Source organism: Neomonachus schauinslandi, chromosome 2 (genome assembly GCF_002201575.2).
Source record: "Neomonachus schauinslandi chromosome 2, ASM220157v2, whole genome shotgun sequence".
Taxonomy (NCBI): Eukaryota; Metazoa; Chordata; class Mammalia; order Carnivora; family Phocidae; genus Neomonachus; species Neomonachus schauinslandi.
Window position 1 is genome coordinate 131,839,540 of NC_058404.1, and position 25,942 is coordinate 131,865,481.

Here is a 25,942-nt window from a genome sequence, read left to right on the forward strand (position 1 = left end):
ATAAAAATTCCAACTTCTCAGGGCACCTGGGTGGCTCAGTCGTTAAGCGTCTGCCTTCAGCCCAGGTCATGATCCCAGGGTCCTGGGATCGAGCCCCACATCGGGCTCCTGCTTGACGGGAAGCCTGCTTCTCCCTCTCCCCCTGCTTGTGTTCCCTCGCTCGCTGTGTCTCTGTCAAATAAATAAATCTTTAAAAAAAACAACTTGGGGCGCCTGGGTGGCTCAGATGGTTAAGCGTCTGCCTTCGGCTCAGATCATGATCCCAGGGTCCTGGGATCAAGCCCCACATCGGGCTCCCTGCTCAGCAGGGGACCTGCTTCTCCCCCTCCCTCTGCTTCTCCCCCTGCTTATATTCTCTCTCTCTCTGTGTCTCGAATGAATAAATAAAAAAACCTTTAAAAAAAAAAAACTTCCGGGGCGCCTGGGTGGCTCAGTTGGTTAAGCGACTGCCTTCGGCTCAGGTCATGATCCTGGAGTCCCGGGATCGAGTCCCGCATCGGGCTCCCTGCTCAGCAGGGAGTCTGCTTCTCCCTCTCCCACTCCCCGTTTGTGTTCCCTCTCTCGCTGTGTCTTTCTCTGTCAAATAAATAAATAAAAAATCTTAAAAAAAAAAAACTTCCAACTTCTCATGCATGACTAGCTAGTTTGGGATCTCTTTTTTTTTTTTAGATTTTAATTTATTTATTGGTGGGGGAGAGAGAGAGAGAACAAGCAGGGGGAACAGGAGAGGGAGAAGCAGACTCCCCGCTGAGCAGGGAGCCTGATGCTGGGCTTGATCCCAGGACCCTGAGATTATGACCCTAGCTGAAGGCAGACACTTAACTGACTGAGCCACCCAGGTGTCCCTGGTTTGGGGTATCTCTATCATGTGCCACCTCACAGTAAACAAAAATATTCCATAATTACCTCAGCATTCTTTCCTCCATATGAAGAAAAAAGAGCATTTAACTTGTGCCTCCTGGTGAGCTCAGCATGACTGCTCTCTCCACATTTCCTATCTTTCCTTTCTCTTTTCCTGGTTGCCAATATTCTTACTTCCAGCTGGGCTTGGAGGAGACCCACCGTGGCCCATCAGCAGCCTTCACCTCCTTAAAGGAAACCAAGGAACTTGCGTCTAAGAGCATAATGAGCCCCATGTTCCTGCACTACTTTGAATGTGTGCCCCACAGCCTCTGAGTACAGGCAGAATGGAGAACTTGCTGTCTCATTCAGCACAATTTATTTAACCATGATCAGCACTATTCATACAGCACTAGGCCGATTCCAAACCAATCAATGATAAATTCTTCTCACATGATAAAGTACACTGACCACAAATCTATGCAAAGTGGGAAACAGGTTCTTTAAATTGTTAAGGACTCTCTGCAAGCTCTCATTAATATGACTTTGAAAAGAGGTTTAAAAAAAGAGCCCTAAATTGGTGCAGCCACTATGGAAAATGGTATGGAGGCACCTCAAAAAATTAAAAACAGAAATTTCATACATTTCACTAGTGGGTATTTACCCAAAGAAAGCAAGAACACTAATTAGAAAAGCTATATGCACCCCCCCATGTGTATTGTAACATTATTTATAATAGCCGAGATATGAAAGCAACACGTGTCCATCGACAGATAAATGGGTAAAGAAGATGTGGCGTATATGCATATAGCAAAATATTACTCAGCCATAAGAATGAGGCCATTTATGACATGGATGGACCTAGAGGGTATTACACTAAGTGAAATAAATCAGAGAAAGACAAATGCCGTATGATTTCATTTACACGTGGGATCTAAAAAACAAATGAATAAACAAGCAAAAAAAAGCAGAAACCGACCCATAAATACAGAGAACTGGTGGTTGCCAGACGGAAGGGGGGTAGGGGTGGTGGGCAAAATGGGTGAAGGACAGTAGGCAGTAGAGGCTTCCAACTACAGAATGAATAAGTCACGGGGATGAAAAGTACAGCACAGGAAGTAGAGTCACTGTTAGTGTAGTCGCATTAAGGGGGAAAAATAAAAAGCCTTAGAGCTCTCTTCCTAGCAACATGCATTAACTCCCCAAATAGTTGACAGATGCTATTGTGACTGGACCTCATGGAAAGTTCTCACTCTCAAATTTTAATGAAGTAAATCATATTCCTTTGAAAGTCTGAGTCCACTGCAAATGTTTTCATTTCAATAGCTAATAGAGTATCAAAGGAGAAAAATATCACAAGAAAATTAAACTTTCAATATAACAGGCTAATTATGGCATCAAAAAAAAAAAAAAAACAGCATACTGGCAAAGCAGACCCCTGCTGGTAAAGCACTTGGGGATAAATGCAGGCTCTAAATCAGACCCAAAAAAATCTTACAACCACATCAGTGAGCTAGAAAATTGGCAAGGAGCATAAATCTGCAGCACTACAAAACTCCACTCCCATCCATCCACCACTGCCTTATACATAAACTCATATCTACACATTCTGTTAAAGTAAAAAAAGCCTCCTATCACTGGAAGTTATTTGTATCAATCATAGTAATAAATGGATATTCACAGTCCTGGAAATTTACTTACTGCTGGGGAAAGGTGTGGTGGTAAGGGCTGGGAGGTATTGAAAAGGGTATACTTTAGTGTTTGCTTCACTACATGATTTTAAATTAGTTTGACAGTTAAATGCAGGAGGATCACTAATAAATGAATGCCTGCTTCACGGCCCAGGTGTTACTACTTGCTAAAGGCACTGTTCTGAGGACACTCATGATCTCTGCAGTCTTTCTAAAAATGGGTTAAACTGGGGACACCTGGGTGGCTCAGTTGGTTAAGCCTCTCCCTTCGGCTCAGGTCATGATCCTAGGGTCCTGGGATCGATTCCCACATTATGGTATCAGGTGGGGTATCATGTGGGGAGCCTGCTTCTCCCTCTGCCCCTCCCCCCGCTTGTGCTTTTTCTCTCTCTCAAATGAATAAAATCTTAAAAAAAAAAAGGGTTAAACTGATAAGTTTACTGAGCTGAAGTAGCCGAGTCTACTGCAGCTCCCTTTAGAGAAGTTCTGCTGTGTGATACTAAATCCAATGTTAGTTCTGTGAAGCCTCATGAATGGAAATATTGACCATTCAAGTCACTCTTTTATCCTCCATCCTTAAAATTCTGTGATCTTCTTTAAACAAAGATCATTCTGATCTTTATTGACCTAACCCCAGAAACCTCCCAGAACCCATACAGAACACGGCAAAGTAACAAAATAGTAAAACCTATGAGACATGTATTTATTTAACACATTTCCTACCCTATGTACCTACCACGCTGTGCTTAGCACTTAAATACAAAGCTACTAACTCTTAAGAAATATACAATTCCATATCATATACAATAAACACTACAAAGTCATTGCCTCATAATGATAGCCATCAGTTTTGTTCGAGGCCAATGTTAAGGTGTTGTTGTTGATTTCATAAAAGGAACTACAGATTATAATATGAGCAAAAATAAGATGCCATGATTCCACTTTAAGGTGGCAAAGACCCTAGATTGCACACCTTATGAAATTGGCCTTGTGGAAGATGCTGTGTGTTGCTTACGCATTAGCCATCTCCCATTTTCTCCTTGCACTAGAACCCTTAGGGTTGCTGGGCCCCTCCCCAGTCCCAGGAGATGACACTTGACTATGCCAAACCAATATTTCCTATTTCACTTACTCAGGCACAGCAGTGACTGGTCTATGGTAGGCACGTACCCCAGGCCTGGCCAATGAGACAAAGGAGGATGTACGCAAGGGGGTTCCTAGGCAAGGTTTTCCCCCATTTTTGAAAGGTGACACAAAAGAAAACTCCCCTTCCCATCTGCCTTTGAATACAGCTGTGTGAGAATGTGATGCCTGGAACTGTGGCAGTCACCTGGTGACCGTGAAGGGACAAGCCCAAGGAAGAAGGACAACAGACTGAAGATGGCAGAACAGAAAGATGGCAAGCACCTGCGTGCCCGATGGTGTCCTTGTGCTGATTTAACGAATCCCAGAACTCTCTATAAAGAGATCTTAAGTTTTACTCATTGTTCCTGCAGAAATGTAGCTTAGTATTCTGTTACTTACAGCTGAAAGCATCCTAGCCATACACACAGGCCCATTAAAAAAAAAAAAAAAAAAAACAGGATCAGACTGGTTCAGACTCCAAAGTGATTTCTTCTTAGGCAACTGCAAAATGTAGAAAGGAAAACCACTTACCTTCTTTCAGGTCATTTAGATCCCTGCTCAAAGATTCACCCCCATCAAAGCTAACAAGAAGCCTAAAGTAATCACACACAGAATTCAGGTGGGCTCAGCATAAATTGATTGTGCCCTATTTTCTGGACATGTGGCAAGATCAAATCACCTGGCTAACTGTTGCCAAACCACTTCCAGTCCTCTAGGAGCATCACACAGTAGCCCCTGGCATACTATAACGTCCACAGTGGCCTAATTCACTTCATTTCCCTTTGCAATTTTGGACCAGAATGCTGGAGGCAATGTTAACACGGCATAAAGAGAACATATATGTATGCATGTCCTTATGTGGATAACCCATTTTTACAGAGTGCCAATATATATGCAAGGTATTTTTCTTGGGACCAATAAGGTAAAAGACCCCAAAAAGTTTAAAATAAAGACTATCCAGGGCGCCTGGGTTGCTCAGTTGGTTAAGCGACTGCCTTCGGCTGAGGTCATGATCCCAGAGTCCCAGGATGGAGTCCCGCATTGGGCTCCCTTCTCAGCAGGGAGTCTGCTTCTCCCTCGAACCCTACCCCCTCTCATGCTCTCTCTCTCTCTCTCAAATAAATAAAAAATCTTAAAAAATAAAATAAAATAAAGACTATCCTTTAGGAGGGGAAGAATGAAGGGGGGGAAATCAGAGGGGGAGATGAACCATGAGAGACAATGGACTCTGAAAAACAAACTGAAGGTTCTCGGTGGGGGGGGGTTGCGAGGATGGGTTAGCCTAGTGAGGGGTATTAAAGAGGGCATGTTCTGCATGGAGCACTGGGTGTTATGCACAAACAATGAATCATGGAACCCTACATCAAAAACTAATGATGTAATGTACGGTGATTAACATAACAATAACAAATTAATTTTAAAAATTAAAAAAAAGACTATCCTTTAAAACTCAAAATATAAAAATTAGCATAATGTGTGTAGCTTCTCTTAATGGCCCTAGCTTATAGCATCTCCCTCCCCTGTATGCACAGACCATTCATCAAATCCTATAGTGTTAAGGGAACCTATAAAAATGATCAAAGTACTTATTTTTATGTATATATATGTGTAATGAATTTATTAATTTAATATGCTAGAACAGTAAGATCAAAAAAATTGTAATGGAAGATGTTACCACACACTACTACTGGGAGCACCTAATTGAGTCCTTACTTTGGGCCAGGCATTATTACAAACACCTGAGATAAACTTACTAAATCCTCACAAAATCCTAATATGTAGATATTATTACCCGTGTTTTACAACTAAGAAAACCGGGACACAGAGACGTTAAGCAACTTTTCCAGAATCACACAACCAGTGAGTGGCAAAGCCAGGATTACAATACAGGCAGTCTGGCTCCAGAGTCCATGCTCTTATTCATTATACTGCCTCCATGATTAGCTAACGCTCCAAATTAAAATCACTCACAATAACAATTCCAACTGCTATGAGTCATTTAATAATTGTAATAGAAATGCAGTACATGTCTTAAAATGAGTAAAAAACTAATCCAAAATCTGCAAGGACAGGAGACAGTTTCTCTGCTGGAGAGTTACCAAAGATTTCAACATTACATGCTATGAAAGGGTATTTACTCAGATTCCGGTCTTTACTCAGATTCCTGAAGAACTGTAAAATGTCAGCTGAATAGACATATACCATCCAGACTGATAAATTTCCTGAAAACATTCTACCTATCCTAGATCCATCAAGATCACAGATCACCAAAGGTATACCAGAGATCATCAAAATGACAAGACTGTTACTGCAACACAAAAATTCAGAAGTAAAGGGTGGACTTACCCACTAACATCATGGAAAATCCCTGGAGAATGACACCATTTCCAAAGCTGCCCCTTCTCCGACTGCTAGATTTCACTCCTCCCACAAAGCTCACAAACCTAAGATAAACTTGAACTTTATATGTGTGTGGTTGTAAAAGATGGCATCTGTGAGAAATCTGAATGTAGCACTGTTGGTGACCTGATTTAGACCTGACTCCTCACTACAACTCTTATTTTGACACACTTAGGACCCTGATCACTTGCTTGGCACATGGTGAACTGGATTACGTAATCTTTACAGAAACAACAGGAACACATCTTACATTCCCACCTAGCCTGTAAACTCCCAAAGGGTAGGATCTGCACTAAATGCATTGTGTTCTGACAGTAACTGCTACAAATGAGGAACCTAGTAGTCTAGTCACTCAGTAAACACCTGCTGAATCAATGACTGAATGACAGGAAATAAATAATTCAAGGAAATGAAGAAAGAACAAGAGGCAAACTGCAAGGCAAAATAAAATATATCAGCCTGAGATGTGAATTATCATGTGTGTTTTTCCCCCAGATTAGCTGGCAGTCACCTGATAGTTTTAAAGATGAAAAGGGAACGGATTGTTTCTCCATACGTTTAATCAAAACACCTTAAGTATATCCGGCATTTAACCAGAAAACTAAAGAATACAAGCTTCTTGGTGGCCAAGTTTATATCCTTTTGTTTCTTTTGTAAGGAATGAGTGGAGACTAAAAGTAAACAAGAAAAACAGTTTAAGAATAAAATTCTCTTGTGCCCTTCCAAGCACGCTGCGGTTAAAAAGATGTCCATCAACAAAATTCTACAATTACTAAAACCAAACTGTCAGCACCCAAGCAAAACAAACTCAACTCCCTTTCCTGTTCTCCTTTACATATACCTGGGATGGTAATACTGACCTACTTTATAGAACTGTCATGAGGATTAATCAGCTTAAAAATGTCACGCACGTCCAGAGGAAGAGAGATTATAATACCTATAGTTAACCACTTCTACAATTAACAAATGAACTCGGTCTCGTGTATCACAATGCAAACCACCATTAGTTACTTAAAAATAACACTGCAAATTTTTAAGTCACAAAGAGGGGCTCCTGGGTGGCTCAGTTGGTTAAGCATCTGCCCTCAGCTCAGGTCATGATCCCAGCGTCCTGGGATGGAGCCCCCCCATCAGCCTCCCTGCTCAGTGGGGAGCCTGCTTCTCCCTCTGCCTGCCCCTCCCCCTGCTTGTGCTCTCTCGAGCGCTCTCTCTGTCAAATAATAAAATTTTTTAAATCTTTAAAAAAATTAAAGAAATAAAGAATATGCTCATTAATAAGTACATATTTTCTAAAACTTTCAAGTATCTATAAAGAAAATAGGCTGAGTACAGACAGGAAAAAGTAACTTTTGATGACCCACCCCAGAAAATAAAATTATTAAGTGACACTGCTCCTGAGCTCCAGGCGTCTGAACTAGAAAGCTGTCCACGCAGCTAAATAGAAGTCACCACATCCCATAGGGTTTGATTACTCCCACCGTTGTCATCATCATCAGAAAGGGTTGTGCAGCCTCCTGGACCACCTGCCACCCCTAATGAGGAAGGGATGGGGCTTCTAACAGTGCAATATTGAGATCTGAACATTTCCTGTGGCACCTTCTGCCTTTTATATCAGGGTTATGCCCATAGAAACATGCACTTCAGTAATGGGAAGTCATTACAGGATGTCTTCCATTTCCTTTCAGCTCAGCTAGTTTGCTTTCGGCAAAAGCTGATTAACATGAGAGAGTTACCTCATCCTTCAGAGGCCCGAAAGGAACTTGGTAAGCTAGTTGAAAGTGTTACTTCTACCAGGGTTAGCAGGACCACAGCTCTGGGAATTGACGCTTTTGAGATATTCCGCTTTATAAACCCCATTTATCAAACAGCGGGAGAGCTGTTACCTATGGTGATGGGCATTATGGAAATGCTTAGGTTGAATACAAAATGTGAATGTGAATTGGATTAAATTACCTGCAAGAAAGAGAGAAACTAACTCGGGAGGAAGTAAAAGGAACCAATCATAGATATGAATCAAACAGGGTTGCACAGAAATGTTAGAGTCTGCTTTAAATGGTTACCCTTGAGGTTTCCTATGAAAAGGTTTCCCGGAATGTCAATGCAGATTTTTAAAAATTTAACATAGTCGGGGCACCTGGGTGGCTCAGTCGTTAAGCGTCTGCCTTCGGCTCAGGTCATGATCCCAGGGTCCTGGGATCGAGTCCCATGTCGGGCTCCCTGCTCAGCAGGGAAGCCTGCTTCTCCCTCTCCCACTCCCCCTGCTTGTGTTCCTGCTCTCGCTATCTCTCTGTCAAATAAATAAATAAAATCTTAAAAAAAAAAAACTTTAAAAAAATTTAAAAAATAAAAATAAAAATTTAACATAGTGAAGTTAGATTAAATAATTGCACCTACCACAGCTCTTTGTCTACTCAAAATAGAAAGGTCAGAAGAGGTTTACATAAATTCAGACATCCCTAATAACACAAGGATTAGCTGGTGCTAAAATCCCAATATGAAGAATCAGAGTATGCATGGGGAGAGGAGACCTGTGGGTTTGGCTGAAGAATACAGTGCTGACAATGTGGCTGGGTGGGAATAAGAGAAGCAGAGTAAACTAAGGTAAAATCCTTGAATTTTTTTTTCTATGGGCAACCAGTTTCTATCTTAGTTTAACAAAATATTTCAAAGATGTGCTTAATGTTCAGTTACAGTTTAGTCACTTTACTTATTTAAAAAATCATAATTTGGGAAAAAACTCATGTTTTGCTTGCTTTATTAAAAAAGAAAAAAAATTTTAAATTTAAAAATTTAAAAAGGAGGGGAGGACGCCTGGGTGGCTCAGTTGGTTAAGCGACTGCCTTCGGCTCAGGTCATGATCCTGGAGTCCCGGGATCGAGTCCCGCATCGGGCTCCCTGCTCGGCGGGGAGTCTGCTTCTCCCTCTCACCCTCCTCCCTCTTGTGCTGTCTCTCATTCTCTCTCTCTCAAATAAATAAATAAAATCTTAAAAAAATAATAAAAAATAAAATTTTTTTAAAAAAAAGGAGGGGAGGCACACAAGTCTTCCTATAATGTAGTTCTGTAACTCTGTCTTCAGAAATTATGAGATGAATTCATGGGCAAAAACATGCGGAAATTAGTTTAATAATCCTACAATTTTTTCACCACTGAAACTATCCCTGATTTTTGGAGAGGTAAGGTTGATAATCACAATGTGATGGGGAGAATGAAGGAGAGAAAAGTCATATGGGAGACGAATATACAAAACAGTTATAATCCAACTGTTTTTTGTTTGTTTTTTAAAGCTGGACATTGAGTTTAGATGGGACTTTGATATTCTGCCCATAAAAAATGCTTCTGGGAATCACAGGGCTCTTCGCCTTTGGCCAAAGCACAAATGAATGAGTCACAGAGATACACAACCTAGAACCCCAGGCTGCCCAACACACTGGGAAAATATCGGACCTTCATTAGCAGGAGTTTCAGTATTTGATGTGTCCTTGAAATGCCCTCTCTCCATCACACACAGAGACACACACGAAGCTGGTCACATAAGAGCAGTACTAAGCAGTAAGAGAAATGCACAGTAGCCGCAGGAACAGCAAAAGCAATAGGTAACTATTAGATGCTCTCAAGGAGAAAAAAAGAAACCCTTTAAAATCATTGTGGAGTGCTTTATACCACTGCTATGTCACAGGTATAGGATTCCTCCTAAAAAAAAAATGAATTTGTGTCCCTTGCAACCATGCCAATTAGAGACAATGTGTATAAACTGATCAACTGGCAGGACAGACTCAAGGTGCATGTTCTGACAGAAGAGTCTCATCCCATCATCCCGGTGCATCCCCTACCCCATCTTCCTCCACCTTTCCTTCCCCTCACTCTTTAATCCTTCACACCTCAAAGTCCTCTGGTCTGGCAATGGTGTGGACTTGAAATCACAAACCCGCCCACTGCCCCCAGAAGCGTCCTGAGAAAGTGCTCTTCTATCAAGTTCCCTCCCCAAACAGCACAGGGGTTACTTAGGGCCAGCACAGGCTACCTGAAACAGGGTCTGTCTGTCACTGACTTCCCCACCTCTGCCTAGCAGCTCTCCAGGTCACAGTCCTCAAAAAACACATGGAGAAAACAAGCTCATTCTCTTTTTCCCAGTCATTAAAAATAAACCCAAATGGTCCCCAATTTAGAACACACCTACCAATGAAAAAAGTTAAAAGAGAGGGAGGTGCCCACCCACATTATCTTTCCATTCAAAGAGGCACTATTTCACAGCTGCTATGGAGTTTATAATTAACAGACAAGCTTAACCACCAACAGAAGTTTCTGGAATCTACTGTAATTTACACTAGGGCCTTGCTTATTACAAATTTAGATTACAAGCATGGGCTGGATTCTGTGGCTGAATCCAAAAGCCTTCTTGATGCACCTCTAGCTCAAGTCTCTTGCAGTCACTCAGCCTTGCCTACAGGGAGCGGCTGCAGGCTGAGGCGTCGGCCTGACCCAGTGTGCAGGCTGAAGCAGTGACTACTCCTGCTCACTCACTCCCAGAGCCCACAGACCACCCACCACTAGCTCCGTGGAGCTGTCAGGAGGTTCCACTGGAACAATGTCATATTGCACTGAGGTGCATTCACCATGGGGCCTCCCACAGGTCTTTGCGATGGTTGGACTGCAAGCATTTTGTTTCCTTTCTCACCTGCCACCCCAGGTTGAATCCTCTCACCCCAGGTTCTAAGACAAAGGTGGGTGGGGGGGCGGGCAGGCTGCCACAGAGGGCAGAGTCACAGAGCAGACAGACAGGAGGACGGGAGCAGGGCAGCCTTCACAGGCCACAGGTAGCTTTGCTGAGTCGTCTTTACCATTTGAATCTACTGCATCAAGAGCTACACTACCACAGGAAGTCTCCTTTTACAGGAAAGGGAACTGAGCTCAGAAATACAGAGACGGGTAACGCCTACACCTGGTTTGTCTGACTCCAGAGTTCACCCTAACTGTATTGTCTCTGCAGTCCTGGAAAGATCTCCTCCTGGTCCCCAAAATCCTCCCTTCAAAGGCTGGCCAGGGTAACGACAAATCCTTCAAGGATCATTGGTATGAAGAGGGCCTTAAATGTCTCTAAGTCCTGGCTGAACGTACACATTCCCATAGGAAGGAGCAAGCTGTTGGTCTGTGACTTGCCATTAATCTCTCTCTAGGCATTAGTGTTAGATACTGGCTCTCACTTGAGGAAACAGAGCAAGAATAGGAGTCTCATGTAAGATACAAGTGAGTTGTAATAGAAGGAAGGGAAAGAAGACCTTGGTTTTTTACTCTTTTCCAAAAAGAAAACCATTTTTAGAAATCAAAAACGTTCCTGCATATTATACTTTTATGTTAATTGGTAAAACACATAATGGGTAGGGTTTACTAACTCAATTATGAATTGGTAGCACACTTACTGAAATTTTATTTTAATGAATAACAGAATCTACTAACATTTGAAAACCTGTAGGATCAGGTGCATTGTACATATAAAGGTGTACAAACATATGGCTCATGCTACAAACTCCTTCCTTGAAATCCCAAGAGTCCAGGGCCCACATGTTAGGAAAGCCCTGACAGAACACTGGGATTTGCTCCAGGTGAGCAGGCCTGATGGGATGTCTTAGGGAGGGCTCCAATGAGGGAACCCGGGACAAACAATGGGGAAGGAGCCCACAAATCATACTTCACATACTTCATAATTTTGCTTAAGACCAGCCCTATGGCCCTTTATCCAATGGTCAAATTATTAATTTATAAATTCATTCTGTCATTTGGGTAGGTGAACTATGGAACACAGCCACTTGCTATGGGAGGGAATAAATATGAGAAAGGAGGGAGACAATGTGTCATGGTAAAAATTTAGCTCATCCTGATGCCAAACTGACCTTCCTAGATAAACACGAAAGAGTAAAATAATCTAGAAAAAAAACTGAAAAAATTTAGCTCATCCTGATGCCAAACTGACCCTCCTAGATAAACATGAAAGAGTAAAATTATCTAGAAAAAAAAACAGCAAGGCTGTTCTTTAATGAAGCTTCCGTATCTTCACTTGATCTGGATTGAATAAAAGATAATAAGTAGCAAGCAAAATGACACCTGCCCATGTTAGTGTGAAAAACACAACATGGTCACAACTAAAGACCCTACCTTATCATTTCTCACCAAAAGGAGACCCATTTAAACATCATCACTACTACTTCCAAAATCCAAGACTGAGAAAGTACCTCATAGATTCATTCATGCTATATATATACTCAAGGTCAAACTCACACAGAAAAAGTGGGAAGAAAATAAATTGAAATCAGCGGACTTTAAATATGTACAGCCCCTTTCACCCTCCATTACCAGTCTTGCCACACTATTCAACATTCCCTGAACAAGGACTGCACCTTGACAGCCATGCCTTTAAAACAAAGCAAAACAAAACAAACCACAGGGTACACTCAGGGGTGTGCAATAAGCCACATGCATACACACACACAGACACACACCTGCCGAAGTCCTACTATGCTTCTTACTTGACCCCCAAAGGCAGAATGGATCCCGCTCCCCAGCTCTCTCCAGCATATTCTTCAACTTACTTCACACATCCGGGCGCCTGGGTGGCTCAGTTGGTTAAACGACTGCCTTCGGCTCAGGTCATGATCCTGGAGTCCCGGGATCGAGTCCCACATCGGGCTCCCTGCTCGGCGGGGAGTCTGCTTCTCCCTCTGACCCTCCCCCCTCTCATGTGCTCTCTGTCTCTCTCATTCTCTCTGTCTCAAATAAATAAATAAAATCTTTAAAAAAAAAAAAAAACTTACTTCACACATCCTTCCACGGGGGATCCCTGGAGCCACATCATCACTAACTCCCATTCAACTATCTCTTCACACGAGCACAGTGCTTAGCCCAAAATGCTAAACAAAAGCATGTTGCCAAAATTGATGAATGAACACACAATTAGGAGGAAAAATGAGGTGAAAATGCTTCTGATATTGACTGTGTGAGGGTTACAAATCACAAATGATCATAATGTCTTAGCATTCAACTACCAGAGAAAAATCTAACTCTGAACTCGTCAACCTCCCCCCGCACCCCGGCCAGTGATATTACATATGTTATCTAATAAGATGAAAAAGGAAAAGTCTGGTTTTCTGACAAAAAGATTTGAATTGAACACAAAAGTTCCAAACAGTAAGGGATGCCTGCACCAGATCAGAGCCTCTCAAAAGATAAACACTCAGTGAGGTAATCTTCAACCCGCTCTCCCCTTTCCCTCAGCCTTTCTCACCAATCATGGAGGCGAACTAGGTGTGCTCACCTGGCTTATTTCCTTCCCTCTCGTGGCCCAGCTGCCCCTTGGTGTTCAAACCGCAGGTGTAAACTTCCCCATCCTCCAGCAGGAACACGGAGTGGTTTCCTCCACAGGCCACTTCCTTGACGCTTCTATCAGATATGAATCCACACACCTGTGGCTCAGCCACAATCCCTTGCAGGTTGGTGCTGATCCCAGGTTGGCCCAGAGACCAATATCCCCAACATAACATTGTTCTGATCCTTCAGGGAGTCATGTAGCCTAGAATAGAGTTCTGTTAAAAAAAAAGGTTAAAAAAAGAGGTCAGAGAAAATAACTTTTAAGTAATAAATATAATCAATTTTAAAAAGAACACTCCCCTTAATATTCTCCAGATACCTTGCATCTCAAAATAATACATATTAATATCGTTGAAAATATTTATAGTAATGATGCTATTTTTGTGTTTCAGTAGGAGTTTAAAAAAACATTTCTAGGGGCGCCTGGGTGGCTCAGTCGTTAAGCGTCTGCCTTCGGCTCGGGTCATGATCCCAGGATCCTGGGATCGAGTCCCACATCGGGCTCCCTGCTCAGCGGGAAGCCTGCTTCTCCCTCCCCCACTCCCCCTGCTTATGTTCCCTCTCTCGCTGTGTCTCTCTCTATCAAATAAATAAATAAAATCTTTAAAAAAAAAAAACATTTCTAAACAAATTTTGTTTGTATAAATGAATAGTGAACGCAAACAGAATGTGACTTTTAGATCGCTGATAAGGAACTCCGAGCACAGGAGACTCGCTAAAACAATCTTTGCAAACCATTATGGCAATAACAGTCTGGAAATTACCCTCCTAATTTCATCTTGTCCTTTCTCTTTGCCCCTTTTGAGTTTTTTGCTTATTTCATGTTATAAAATTTTTTTTTTAAAGATTTTATTTATTTATTTGAGACAGAGAGAATGAGAAAGAGAGCACATGAGAGGGGGGAGGGTCCGAGGGAGAAGCAGACTCCCTGCCGAGCAGGAAGCCCGATGCGGGACTCGATCCCGGGACTCCAGGATCATGACCTGAGCCGAAGGCAGTCGCTTAACCAACTGAGCCACCCAGGCGCCCTTCATGTTATAAAATTTTTTGAACTAATTAACTCCTTTAGGTAACCTATTGTTAGCTTGGACAGTAATAATTCACCACTTGAAACAAAACATAATAATAATAATAAGATAAAAAAAAGAAAAATGGGGAAAAATGTTATCTTCCCTGCCATTTCTTCTTACACATCCTTCTGGCTCAGAATCAAGCTTCACTTCCTACCTAAAAGCCCCTAGGGATCATTCCAGCCACAGTCAGCCTGCATCCCTCTGACACATCTACTATAGTGTCTTGATTGGAGACTTTCTCTGTGGTTTGTTGTGGGGTTTTTTGCTTTTTTTTTTTTTTTAAACTTAACTCCTCAGCCAGAGCCTAACTCCCTTAAATAGGGAACACAGTATAACATACCTCTCTTATTTAGCAGCTACTCAATCAACTTTTGACTGATCCTTGCTGACTCCAACCCAAAGTTTCACCACCTTTTAGAAATTTATGCTTCCCTTTCATACAAACAAAAACAAAATCTCATCGCGTTCTACCAGTTCACACTCACTAGGAAGGCTATAATCAAAAAGGACAGATAATAACAAATGTTGGTGAGGATATGGAGAAACTGGAGCCTTCTACATTCCTGGGGGGAACATAAAAATGTGCAGGTCCTTTGGAAAAATATTCTGGCACTTCATCAAAAGGCTAAAAATATAGCTACCATATGATCTGGCAATTTCACCCCGAGGTATATATATATCCAAGAGATTTGCAAATATATGTCCACACAAAACCATGTACACAAGCTCCTGGGTGGCTCAGTCGGTAAAGCGTCTGACTTTGGCTCAGGTCATGACCTCAGGTTCTTGAGATGGAGCCTCATGTCAGGCTCCCTGCTCAGCAAGGAGTCTGCTTGTCCCTCTGCCCCTCCCCACGCCTCATACTCATGTGCATGCATGCTCTTTCTTGCTCTCTCTCAAATCTTAATATAAAAACACACACAAAAAAACTTGTATACAAATGTTCATAGCAGCATTACTCATAATACCAAAATGCAGAAATAAACCCAAATACCTATCAATTGATGAATGGATAAACAAAATGGGGTACTTCCATACCACAGAATATTATTTCACTACCTATGGTAATGTTATCTGACTTATTCTTTGAACTCTTAAGGCTTTCAGGAAAGGCATGGAAACCCAAAATAAAATATAAAACTGAATCTCAAGATGCTTTCTTAACCAAAAAGTTCTGTTTCTTCCCAAGATTTGTATTCCTTGTCTAGACTCTAGAACTAAAAGGACATTAAGCTTAGCTGTTATTCTTTGAGTTAATTACAAAGGGAGGCAAGATAAAACACAAACTGGGGCAGGGGGTAAGATATACATTTTAAAAGACCAGAAAAATCACATAATCTTTTCATAATTTAACTTTCCCAACTAACTTCTTTCATCATTTTTAATGTTTCGTGAATTCGTCTTATCTCACCTACCAATAATTACATAAGCAGCATCATAGAGCTTACTATGCAACAGTCACTGTGTAAATAAGCATTATACATCATTATTTCATCTTCACAACAACCTTGTGCCATAAATACTATTTTTAGCTTCATTTTGTGATAAAGCAAGCCTCAGAGAGACTGAGAAGCATGCCCAAGGTCACACAGCTTGAAGGCGTCAGAACCAGGCTACGAATCTAGGCCTGATACCAATGTCCACAGTCTTATCCACTGGGCTACACTGCCTCCCAAGCAGGACACCTACAGGAGCAAGAACACAAAAATTACTTGCAGAATGACTAACTGTAGTCAGGATACAATACAGTATGCCCTGCAAAGCTGAAAATAAAGTTGCCCTCTGAGAGTGAAACTAGTCAGAATTAAGAGATAATGGCTGAGATTAGGCAGCTGTAGCATTAAGCCATCCCCTTAACCAGCCAAGTACAAACAGTGCATCTAAAAATATGACATCAAGAAGCTACAATTTTATGTCTGCAAAAAGATCTATAAACAATGCTCACAGCAGCTTTATTCATACTAAACAAAAATGGCAACAACCCAAATGTCCATCAACAGGAAGCTGGATAAACAGACTGCAGTATATTCATACAAGGAACCCCCTGTATGTTCCTTGTATGAATATACAGGGGGAGGGGGCATGGCTGAAAGCCACTTAACGTAAAAGCAAGCTGCAACTCAATGTGACGCAATCCTTCTGAATGATAAAGGTTAGTTTAAAAAAAATTCCTCAAGGGTGTTATCAACTGCTTTTTTTAAATCCATGTCCCAAAGTCCCTCTTCATCTAGTAACAAATTCGCTGCTCTCTTGTACAAGGGTAAGCATGACCCTGGTTAAGCCAATCAAAGAACACCCCTCCAGGGGTGCCTGCCTGGCTCAGTCAGTTAAGCTTCTGCCTTCAGCTCAGGTCATGATCCCAAAGTCCTGGGACTGAGCCCCGCATCGGGCTCCTGCATCGGGCTCCCTGGGAGGGAAGGCTGCTTCTCCCTCCCCCTCTGCTGCTCCCCCTGCTTGTTCATGTTCTCTCTGTCAAATAAATAAATAAATAAAATCTTAAAAAAAAAAACCACCCCCACAAGCCATCACATGACCCCCCACCAAGCCAGAGAAGGCCACCCCTAAGCCACAAGACATGACCACAGCAAACCAATCAGAGAACGCCCCCTAAGCCATTTTGACTGGTTCAGGGATAGGTTCACACTCCCAAGGGAGCCAGAGTCCTTCCCCATGAAGCTCATTGGAGCTCTAAAGGAAGACTGCCTTTTGCCTCTGAAGGATAACTGAGGCTGCTGCGAGCTCTGTTCCCTGCCACACGAGGATACCTGTAAGACATTATTACCCTCCTAGCCACAGAGTTTCAAAGACAAGAGACAGGACCAGTCCCAATAATGTTGCTTAGCGGTGGATCCCCTCTTGTCTGGTGCCAGAACCACCACCTTCACTCTTCCCGACTGCAGCTATTCTTCATTATTTGTGGGTTCCATGCATGTGAATTTACCTACTCACTCACATGTATTTGTACCCCAAGAGCGATACTTGGAGCATCTCTGCAGTCCTTCTCGGATAGGGGCAGAGAGGTGAAAAATCTGAGTCACCCTACGCACACATTCCCAGCCGAAGTTAAACAAGAGGATGCTCTGCCCTCTCGTTCCAACTCTCATACTGTAAAGAAGTGGTCTTTCTGCCATACTGTAAAGAAGTGGTCTTTCTGCCATCTATTTAGTGCCAGACTTTTCAGATTTTTACAGTTTTTGTTGGTGATTTTGCTATTTAAAATGCCACCAAGCACAGCGCTGATGCTGCCTAGTGTTCCTAAGTACAAGAAGGCTGTGCTGTGCCTCACCAAGAAAATACATGGGTTAGACGAGCTTCACTCGCGCATGAGGTATAGTGCTGTTGGCTGTGAGTTCAATGTTAATGAATCAATCATGGGATAGATCTAAGAAAAGGAAGAAGGAATCTGCTGATCTACATATGTGGTGGCTGTGGAAAGTGCTAAAGTAACATCTACAGTGCATAATGAAGCTACAGAAAGACGGAAAAGTAGCTGAATCTGTGGATTCACGAGATGACTGTAGTGTGTGGTGGACGGCATTGCTGGGAGGCTGAAAGCCAAAGAAGTAAACCGTCGCGTTACTGAGGATCAGAAAAATATTAAAAACCCTCTTAGCTAGAGTTCTGTCATAAAGAAATACTGTATACAATTAATCACTTGTGAAAAATACATATTAAACTGGGCATCTAAACAGAAATACGCATAAAACACACACAAAACAAGGTCATATACGGATTGGCTGAGCAGAGGCTCTCAGCAGGAACCTAACTAACCCTGTATTTCTAGAAGAGCAGTAGCTCAGTATTCACTAATTCAGTGTTCGCAGTGGCTTTGTAGAACACAACTACCACGAAGAACAAAAATCAACTGTATACAGTCTGAATATCCCTTTTGTGTTTATTTGAGATTGTTCAAATTGGATTTCTGTCACTTGAAATTTTTTAAAAAGTCCTGACTGATAATATTAATAATTACATTATTAATAATAATAGCAGGTAAGACTTAATTTGAGCTTACTCTGAGCCTGGCACTTTTTCCATGTGCTTCACAGATATTAACTCATTTCATCTTCTATGAGGTAGGTGCTGCTATTATCATGTCTAACCTATAAATGAAAAAAAGTGGAACAGAAAGAAAGGATAAAGGAAAAGAAAAAGATAATAAAACAGAGAATGAAGGGACTTGACTAAATCACACAACTAGGCAATGGCAGAGTTAGGATTTAAGCCCAGAGTCTGTGCTCATGACCATTATGCCATCTAATAAGGAACCTAGAAAATAAGGCACCAGCCAAAGGGTCAGAACTTCCCAATGTCTCCAGCACCGTACAGAGAGAAAGGGCACCATTACCAGTGAACCCATATGAAATGCTAAGTAATCACTGCCCAATAGTGGAGGTGGGTAGATCAGACTCCATAACATTAGTCATTAAATTCACCCAGCCACTTGCCATACTTAGATTCCATAATTAACAAGCACCTTAAATAACTTGGTTTTCAAGGCAGCTTCTACTATGGGGAAAGAACACCGTGACCAGCTGACCCAAATGTCCCAGCCTTCTTGGCATTTCTACATCTCATTATTAATTTAGCATCCTGGATGTATTAGCTTCTTGTAAGTTTTTTTAGCATGAGTTAGTCTTTGAGAGTCAGCTGAACTCTGGGTGCTTTGGCCAACTGCAAGCCTGAGTAAGCAGCCTGATGTATGGCCTCATCCTGATTTTACTACCATTTATTTCAAAAAAGACAAATGGAACTATTGTTCAAGAAAACTTCAAAAATCCTTCCCACCTGAGTTATAGTAATGGAATTTTCAAGTAGTCAAATAACAACTACTTACTAGGAGAAGTAACGAAGGAGGAACCACAAATAAAATGTATTCCCATGAATGGATTAAAAACCCTAATTAGAAGTGTGATCTAGGTCATCAGGATGCTCTGCCAAAACTATAGCAGGAGGCACTAAAATCATCTAGCTTTCAGGAGAGAAGTTCAGCGCAGTGCAGAGAAGCAGCCGTTAATACAGCTTTCACTTAAAAGTACACCCTAGAAGAACCCCCAAATCTAGCAGCGACTGGCATCTGTGAATTTAAGGTCTAGCTTCAGCAATGTTCTTCATCACTTGGCATTTTGCTCTCCCGGGTCCTCCCACCCATTTTTCCTCACCCACTGTCTCTCCCTTGCTCCTAGAGGAGTGGAATATTCTCCTTCCTTTCAGAACACACAATTATGAACAGTGCTGCAGAAGGATACAGGACTGCACTCTGGCTCAGCACCTACGCCAACCACTGCGGTCCCAGCCCCTCCTTTTCCTGCCTGACTTCCCCATCACAAAGCAAAAGGAAGGAAGATGTTCTGTTCCCTCCATGTCACACCTGGTACTTTTCCCAGCCCTTCTCCTCATCTATTTTGGTAAAAGATTCAGGATAATGTCAGCAGGGTTTAAAGGTCAAAAGGACTAAAGTTCAAGCCTGACTTAACCACATGCTAGCTGTGAAATCTTGGGGAAGGTATTAGCCACTGTTTCCTGTTTCCAAAATGGGGAGAAGGGTGCTCAGCACGATGCCCAACACACAGGACTAAGTGACCAATAAATGTCAACTGCTCTATCACTGTTACTCCCCAGTCCTAGTGTTCTTCCCCGAGACCCTCAGCAAACAGGACAGCCCCCAAAAGAGGCTGGGGGTATGACTCCTTTCTTCCTCCCCGTGCTTAGCATTAGCTGTGTTCCACCAAGTCTGTGCCACAGCAAAGCAGCACTACCACCATCTGTCATAACTTTCATGAAGGGGATTCGAGGTTGCTAGGACAAAGTTTTCTGCATGTCTTTTCTTTCAAATTCTGGGGGGGGGGGGGGGCGCGGGTAGATAAAACTCTTTTTATCAGTCCTAGTAAGCTGAATGCTAAAAGATAAGCTGCAATTCCTAAATTTTGTCTCATTAATCAGACCATGCACACAGCAGCCTAACGACTGATTCTTATTCCTTGTCTGAAAGCCACTGGAACCTGAATAACACTCGGGCAGGACTTCTAATCTCATTCATAATAGGGATAAGCGTCCTTTCAAATAAGCTTAGAAGCCATTACCTGCATGGTGTATGGGGAGAAGGGGGATCTTTTTCAACAGTAGGAAAAGGCAACGCACAAGGCTTCAGAGCTCTGCAGGCCCTCCCCAAATCAAAGCTTGAAATAAATCTGGAGCCGAAATTCAAATGCAGAATTAATTCCAGTGACAAAAAAGATTCATTCTGATGACATGCTTTATTGTTAAAAAGGTTACTTACCAGACAGAAATGGCAGAGAAAGCAAAGAGAAGTTTTCAATCCTGAGACTCCGCTCCTTGCCGCTTTCTCTCTCTCCTTCACTTCAGCTGGACTTTGGTTCTCTGACTCTTTTAGAAAGCACAGGAACCATTTCTAGCCCTCCCCAGAAGGGACCATTACAGATGGTACCTTCTTCACTACCTGGTGCTGGGCCCTGTGAAGCTAGAAGAATGATCTCTCTGCTGTCTGTGTAAACTCTGGGCTGCCTTCAAGAGACACTTGACCAGCCTGGCAAGAACTGAAAAGTCTGACAGTGCCAAGTGAAAAATATGAAGCAACCAGGACTCTTACACAAAGCTGGTGGGAGTGTAAATTGACATAACCGCTTTGGAAAACAAGTTGGCATTATCTAGTGCAGGTGAAGATGTGAAGAGCCCACAGCATGGCAGTTTCACTCCTACCCATATGAACAACGAAATCCAACTTACCAAGCACCTACGGGGCTCCTGCGCCATGCTGAGAACTGGAGATACAAAGATGAGTGAAAGCTGGAAACGGAACTTTCTCCAAAGATGGAAATGTTACATACCTACACTGTCCAGTACAGTAGCCACTAGCCACACAAGGCTACTGAACACCTGAAATGTAGCTAATGCAACTGAGGGACTGAAATGACTTTTAATTTTAATCCAAGTCATATATGGCTAGTGGCTACCTTATTCTACAATGAAGCAAGAACCCCCCGGACATGTACCTTAAGATATATGCACAAGAATGTCTGTGTCAGCACTGTTTGAAATCGGTAAAACAAAGACAACCCAATGTCCATCAATAAGGAAATGGATAAACTGTGGCACAACAGTCAAAAATAAATGCACTCTACAAGCACCAATGAAGCTAAACCTTGAAAGCAATGTTGAGGGGAAAAATTTTACAGAAGAATTTAGAGAATGATGAATTTTTACAAAGTCCGAACACAAGTATAACAAGTATTTGTAGATAAAAACATTAGTGGTGGCAAAGCCATGAAGAAAAGAAAAAAAAAAAATTGATAAATACAAAATACAAGGTAATGATTATGGAGCCAAGAGAGCTGGAGGGTACAGTGTGGAAGGAGCACAATGGGAGCTTCGATAGCATGGCTAATGTTCTGCTTCTGTCCTTTTATTGTTGCCTCTTAGCACATATATTACATATATTGTCTTATGGCTACAATTACTTCACAATAAAAGAGACGGAGAAGTACTACTGAGGTAGTGTTGCTGCTTCTTGCATCTCACCCACCGATTTCCACCTGTACACAGGCTGGGAGCTTCTCCATGGCAGGGATAGGTTTCACTCATCTCTGGGTCTCCAGTTCTCAGCAAAGTGCAAGAGCCCAGCGCTGCTTGCTAAGTGCCCTCGTGACCTGAACCCAAATCAGGGAAAAGCAGCACTCCCACAACTTCAGTTTGTTAACAGTTTTGTTTTCCAGGTAATACTAGAGAAACATTCCCTATGCAGTAACAAAAAAATAATACTGTATTTCCTCCATTCTAAAATGCACCCTCCTTCACCACGTTTTAGCAGATCTGAAAGTAGAATGCCTTCTACAATTGAAGCTGTCAGTAAAGGGTGGTGTTTCTCAATAGCACCAGCATGCTAGAATTCAGGAATGAAAGCTCTGTGAAGGAAGGACTGAGCTTCTTCTTTTTTTTTTTTTTTTTAAAGATTTTATTTATTTATTTGAGACAGAGAGAATGAGAGACAGAGAGCATGAGAGGGAGGAGGGTCAGAGGGAGAAGCAGACTCCCTGCCGAGCAGGGAGCCCGATGCGGGACTCGATCCCGGGACTCCAGGATCATGACCTGAGCCGAAGGCAGTCGCTTAACCAACTGAGCCACCCAGGCGCCCAGGACTGAGCTTCTTTTGTTCATTTCCCAATCCTTAGAGAAGTGTCTGCCACACAGTAGGGGCTCAATAGTTGCTAAATAAAGAAGAATACTACTCTGTGTCTGAGTCTTGCTAAAAACTTCACACAGATTATTTAGTTTGCCCTTTACAATAACTTCAAGGCTTAGCAAGGTTAAATGTCCAAGACACTACATGTAAATAAGTAGTTGAGGGACGCCTGGGTGGCTCAGTCGGTTAAGCGGCTGCCTTCGGCCCAGGTCATGATCCCAGGGTCCTGGGATCGAGCCCCACATCGGGCTCCTTGCTCAGCAGGGAACCTGCTTCTCCCTCTCTCTCCCTCTGCTTGTGCTCTCTCTGTCAAATAAATAAAATCTTTAAAAAAAAAAAAAAAAGTAGTTGAAATAGAAACTTAGTAAATGGCAAAGGCAGGATTCAAATCTCCTCCAGACTCCAGAGTCCCTGCTCTTAAACATGACACGATACCATCTCACAAACAAAATGAAGCCAAGTTCCACCCTTTCACCAATTTTGAAAATAAATGTTTAAAGAAAACTGCCTACAGTTAGTGAGCTTATATTAGCTGAATCACCGGCCATGTTTATAGGCAAACAGAACCTATGTTAGCCAGAGACGGGGGAGAGGTGAGTGAAACAATCTCATAGATAGCCAGACTTTCCTCCATATCCACCCTGACTTACAATATTAATCCAGTTACTGGTTCACACAGAGAAACACATGCCCCTGACACCAGTAAGTACTATTTCCAAATGCAGTCAATGTCTAAAGACAACAGAATTATATCATCAAAGGGATTATCTTATTAAAAAGACCTTAAAAGTCTATTTGATCCAACCTCTAGGCAAGAAACTTACATTCCTAACCTCATTTTAATGGCAGCTGAAGCCTTCCGAGGCCAAGTAACTTCGGTCCTCTGAGAAGTAAGTGGTTGAAGCAGAGACCAGAAACTAGGTCTCCTACTTCCTGGGCTCACCTTGTTCTCTTCACTACATCACAGCAAAGGGAAGTCATTAAGGATTTGTTAAGGTCCCTATCTAGGCAGCTATACTAACATGAGTCCTTTACATAGTTTATCTTGTTTAATCCTCTTGTCGATTCTGTGAGTTAGATATTATCTCCATGTACAAGATGAGGAAACTGGGGGCACCTGAGTGGCTCAGTCGGTTGAGCATCTGCCTTCAGCTCAGGTCATGATCCCAGGGTCCCGGGATCGAGTTCTGCATCGGGCTCCCTGTTCGGCGGGGAGTCTGCTTCTCCCTCTCCTCCCCACCTGTGCTCTCTCACTATCTCTGTCTCTCTCTTTCAAATAAATAAATAAAATCTTAGGGAAAAAAAAAAAAACAAGATGAGGAAACTGGATTCAGAGAAATTAGGTAACTCACCACAGGTCACACCCTTGGCATTTGGACTAGAAGCCAGAATGGTTTTCCCTCACCTTGAAGACCTGCAAGTTAAAGAAATCATAATTAACATTAGCACGGTGCTACAAAGTGCTTTCATGTTATTGAAAAGAAAATGAGAAGTAAACTTCTGAAAATAAGAACATCTTTATATTATACAAGCTTAAATATTCCCCAATAACTGCACCTTAAGACTGGAGTTTGGTTAAATACCAGTAAGATAATCTCTAACCAACTACAAAGATGTCACCTCTAAAGGTGAACTTGAGACACAGGTAGCACCTTAAAAAATTACTGGTATTTGTAGTAAATATAAAGGAAAAATAAAATTATTTTTAAATCTCCCATTTAGGTTAAAAAGAGAAAATTTTGAAAAATAATTCAATTTTGTCTATTTTCCTCCATTTTTTTCCATGTACCACACACAGTATAGCTTATTTTGCCAGAACTGTTTTTGAAGACTTTCTCTTTCATTCCTGTCATCACCACATCCTCTTTCAGGCAAAACAAGATGAGACTATCTGAGAGGCACCTTAAGTCTCTCAAAAGAAAAAGTCCTCCATAATTTTAATGTATTATCACCGTAACTTTATTTCTATCTCTTATGTAGGAAATCCCGTTCAATTTGGAGAATATTACTTTTATTTCTGAAACTGCAGCAAAACTATCTTATATCTTCAGGAGTGCAACTCTCATCTTTTTAAAATTCTTTTTAATTCTTATGCGAATCTTAAGAAATTTAAATTTGTTACTCAGAAAGAAATGCTATAACCAAAGACTCCCCACACCATTTGGAACATTTTAGAATCTGTTTCTTTTTTCAAAAATAAAAACCCAACTACATACATAACAAGTAAAACTGTATGCTAATCGATGGTTTCTTTTTTACATACCAAAGGAGGAGTTTTGCCAAAGAGGCTGTGAGCCTTCCTCCTTGATTCCTGCATAGTTTCTCCAGAAGGTTCCTAGCCTTAGTGGGGTCAGACAATAATGTGTAATTCATCTATTTTGCTTTAGAAGGAGGTTAAATATATTACTCCCCTTTTCTGATTTATAATGTCATTCCCCTGCCCCCAGGGTAAAATAAAGTACAAGAGAGAGAGCTTCACAGTAATCTGCCTACTAAAACAAGACATCTCTCTCCAGAGTCACTGCATTTAAAAAGGCTGCCAATCCTCATTTTATTTCACTTTTCTTTCTTCTCAGTCTGCAGTTAAAAATCAGTTACTGATGTTATCAAATCATCAAAAGAAAGGTTCTAGAAATAGCTTCCTATTTGTGGAAGGAGCCAGAAGACATACAAAAATGGAAGAGAGCTCTCGAATCGTCTTTGCTAAAGCATTCCGTGTGTAACGAATGCAAGCAAAATCCTGAAAGGCTTGCTTAGCTATGAATTCAAGGTACTTCCGAATGGGGCTGATTTAAAAGCTAAAGAACAATGTAACCAGAAAACAGCCAAAAACCGTGATAGACCAAAAGCAAAGTTCAAATACACATTGCCCGGGGCCCGCGGTGCATACCCAGAATCACTGCACAGTTGCTTCAGGTGCTGCTCACCGCGCTCCCTGGCTCATCTGTTTCAGGTTACACATGCTCTTCTCTGTCAGTTGTCCCGGTCTGCCCACTCCACACGTTTACAAGTGACTCAAAGTGCCACCTGCCCCCGAACGTCCCAGCTCCTGACACCCCCGCGCCCGTCCACGCACTTACGTGTCCGCACACACACACGCACACACACGTGTCCACACACACCCTCGCCCCGGCTCCGCCCCGCAGGCGGACTGGGGCGAGGCGAGCCCGGCACAGCCTCAGCGGGGTGGGTGGTGCCGGGCGCCGCGGCCCCACCGGCGCTGTCAGCTCAGACGCCGAGCCCCGCGTCCTC

General features: G+C 42.2%; 1 protein-coding gene across 2 annotated transcripts in view; it reads right to left on the reverse strand.

Annotated features, from left to right (window-relative positions):
- The window catches only part of HERC3 (HECT and RLD domain containing E3 ubiquitin protein ligase 3), a 127,008-nt gene extending 101,365 nt beyond the window's left edge, over positions 1 to 25,643 (reverse strand). For both annotated transcript variants that reach the window (XM_021702320.2, XM_021702319.2), the window contains exons 1-3: positions 25,581 to 25,643; positions 24,043 to 24,104; positions 13,365 to 13,632 (exon numbers count right to left, since the gene is read on the reverse strand). In XM_021702320.2, coding sequence (XP_021557995.1) covers positions 13,365 to 13,590 — 226 coding nt within the window. In that variant the 5' untranslated portion in view covers positions 13,591 to 13,632; positions 24,043 to 24,104; positions 25,581 to 25,643. The remainder of the gene's footprint in view (positions 1 to 13,364; positions 13,633 to 24,042; positions 24,105 to 25,580) is intronic.
- Positions 25,644 to 25,942: the final 299 nt, after the last annotated feature.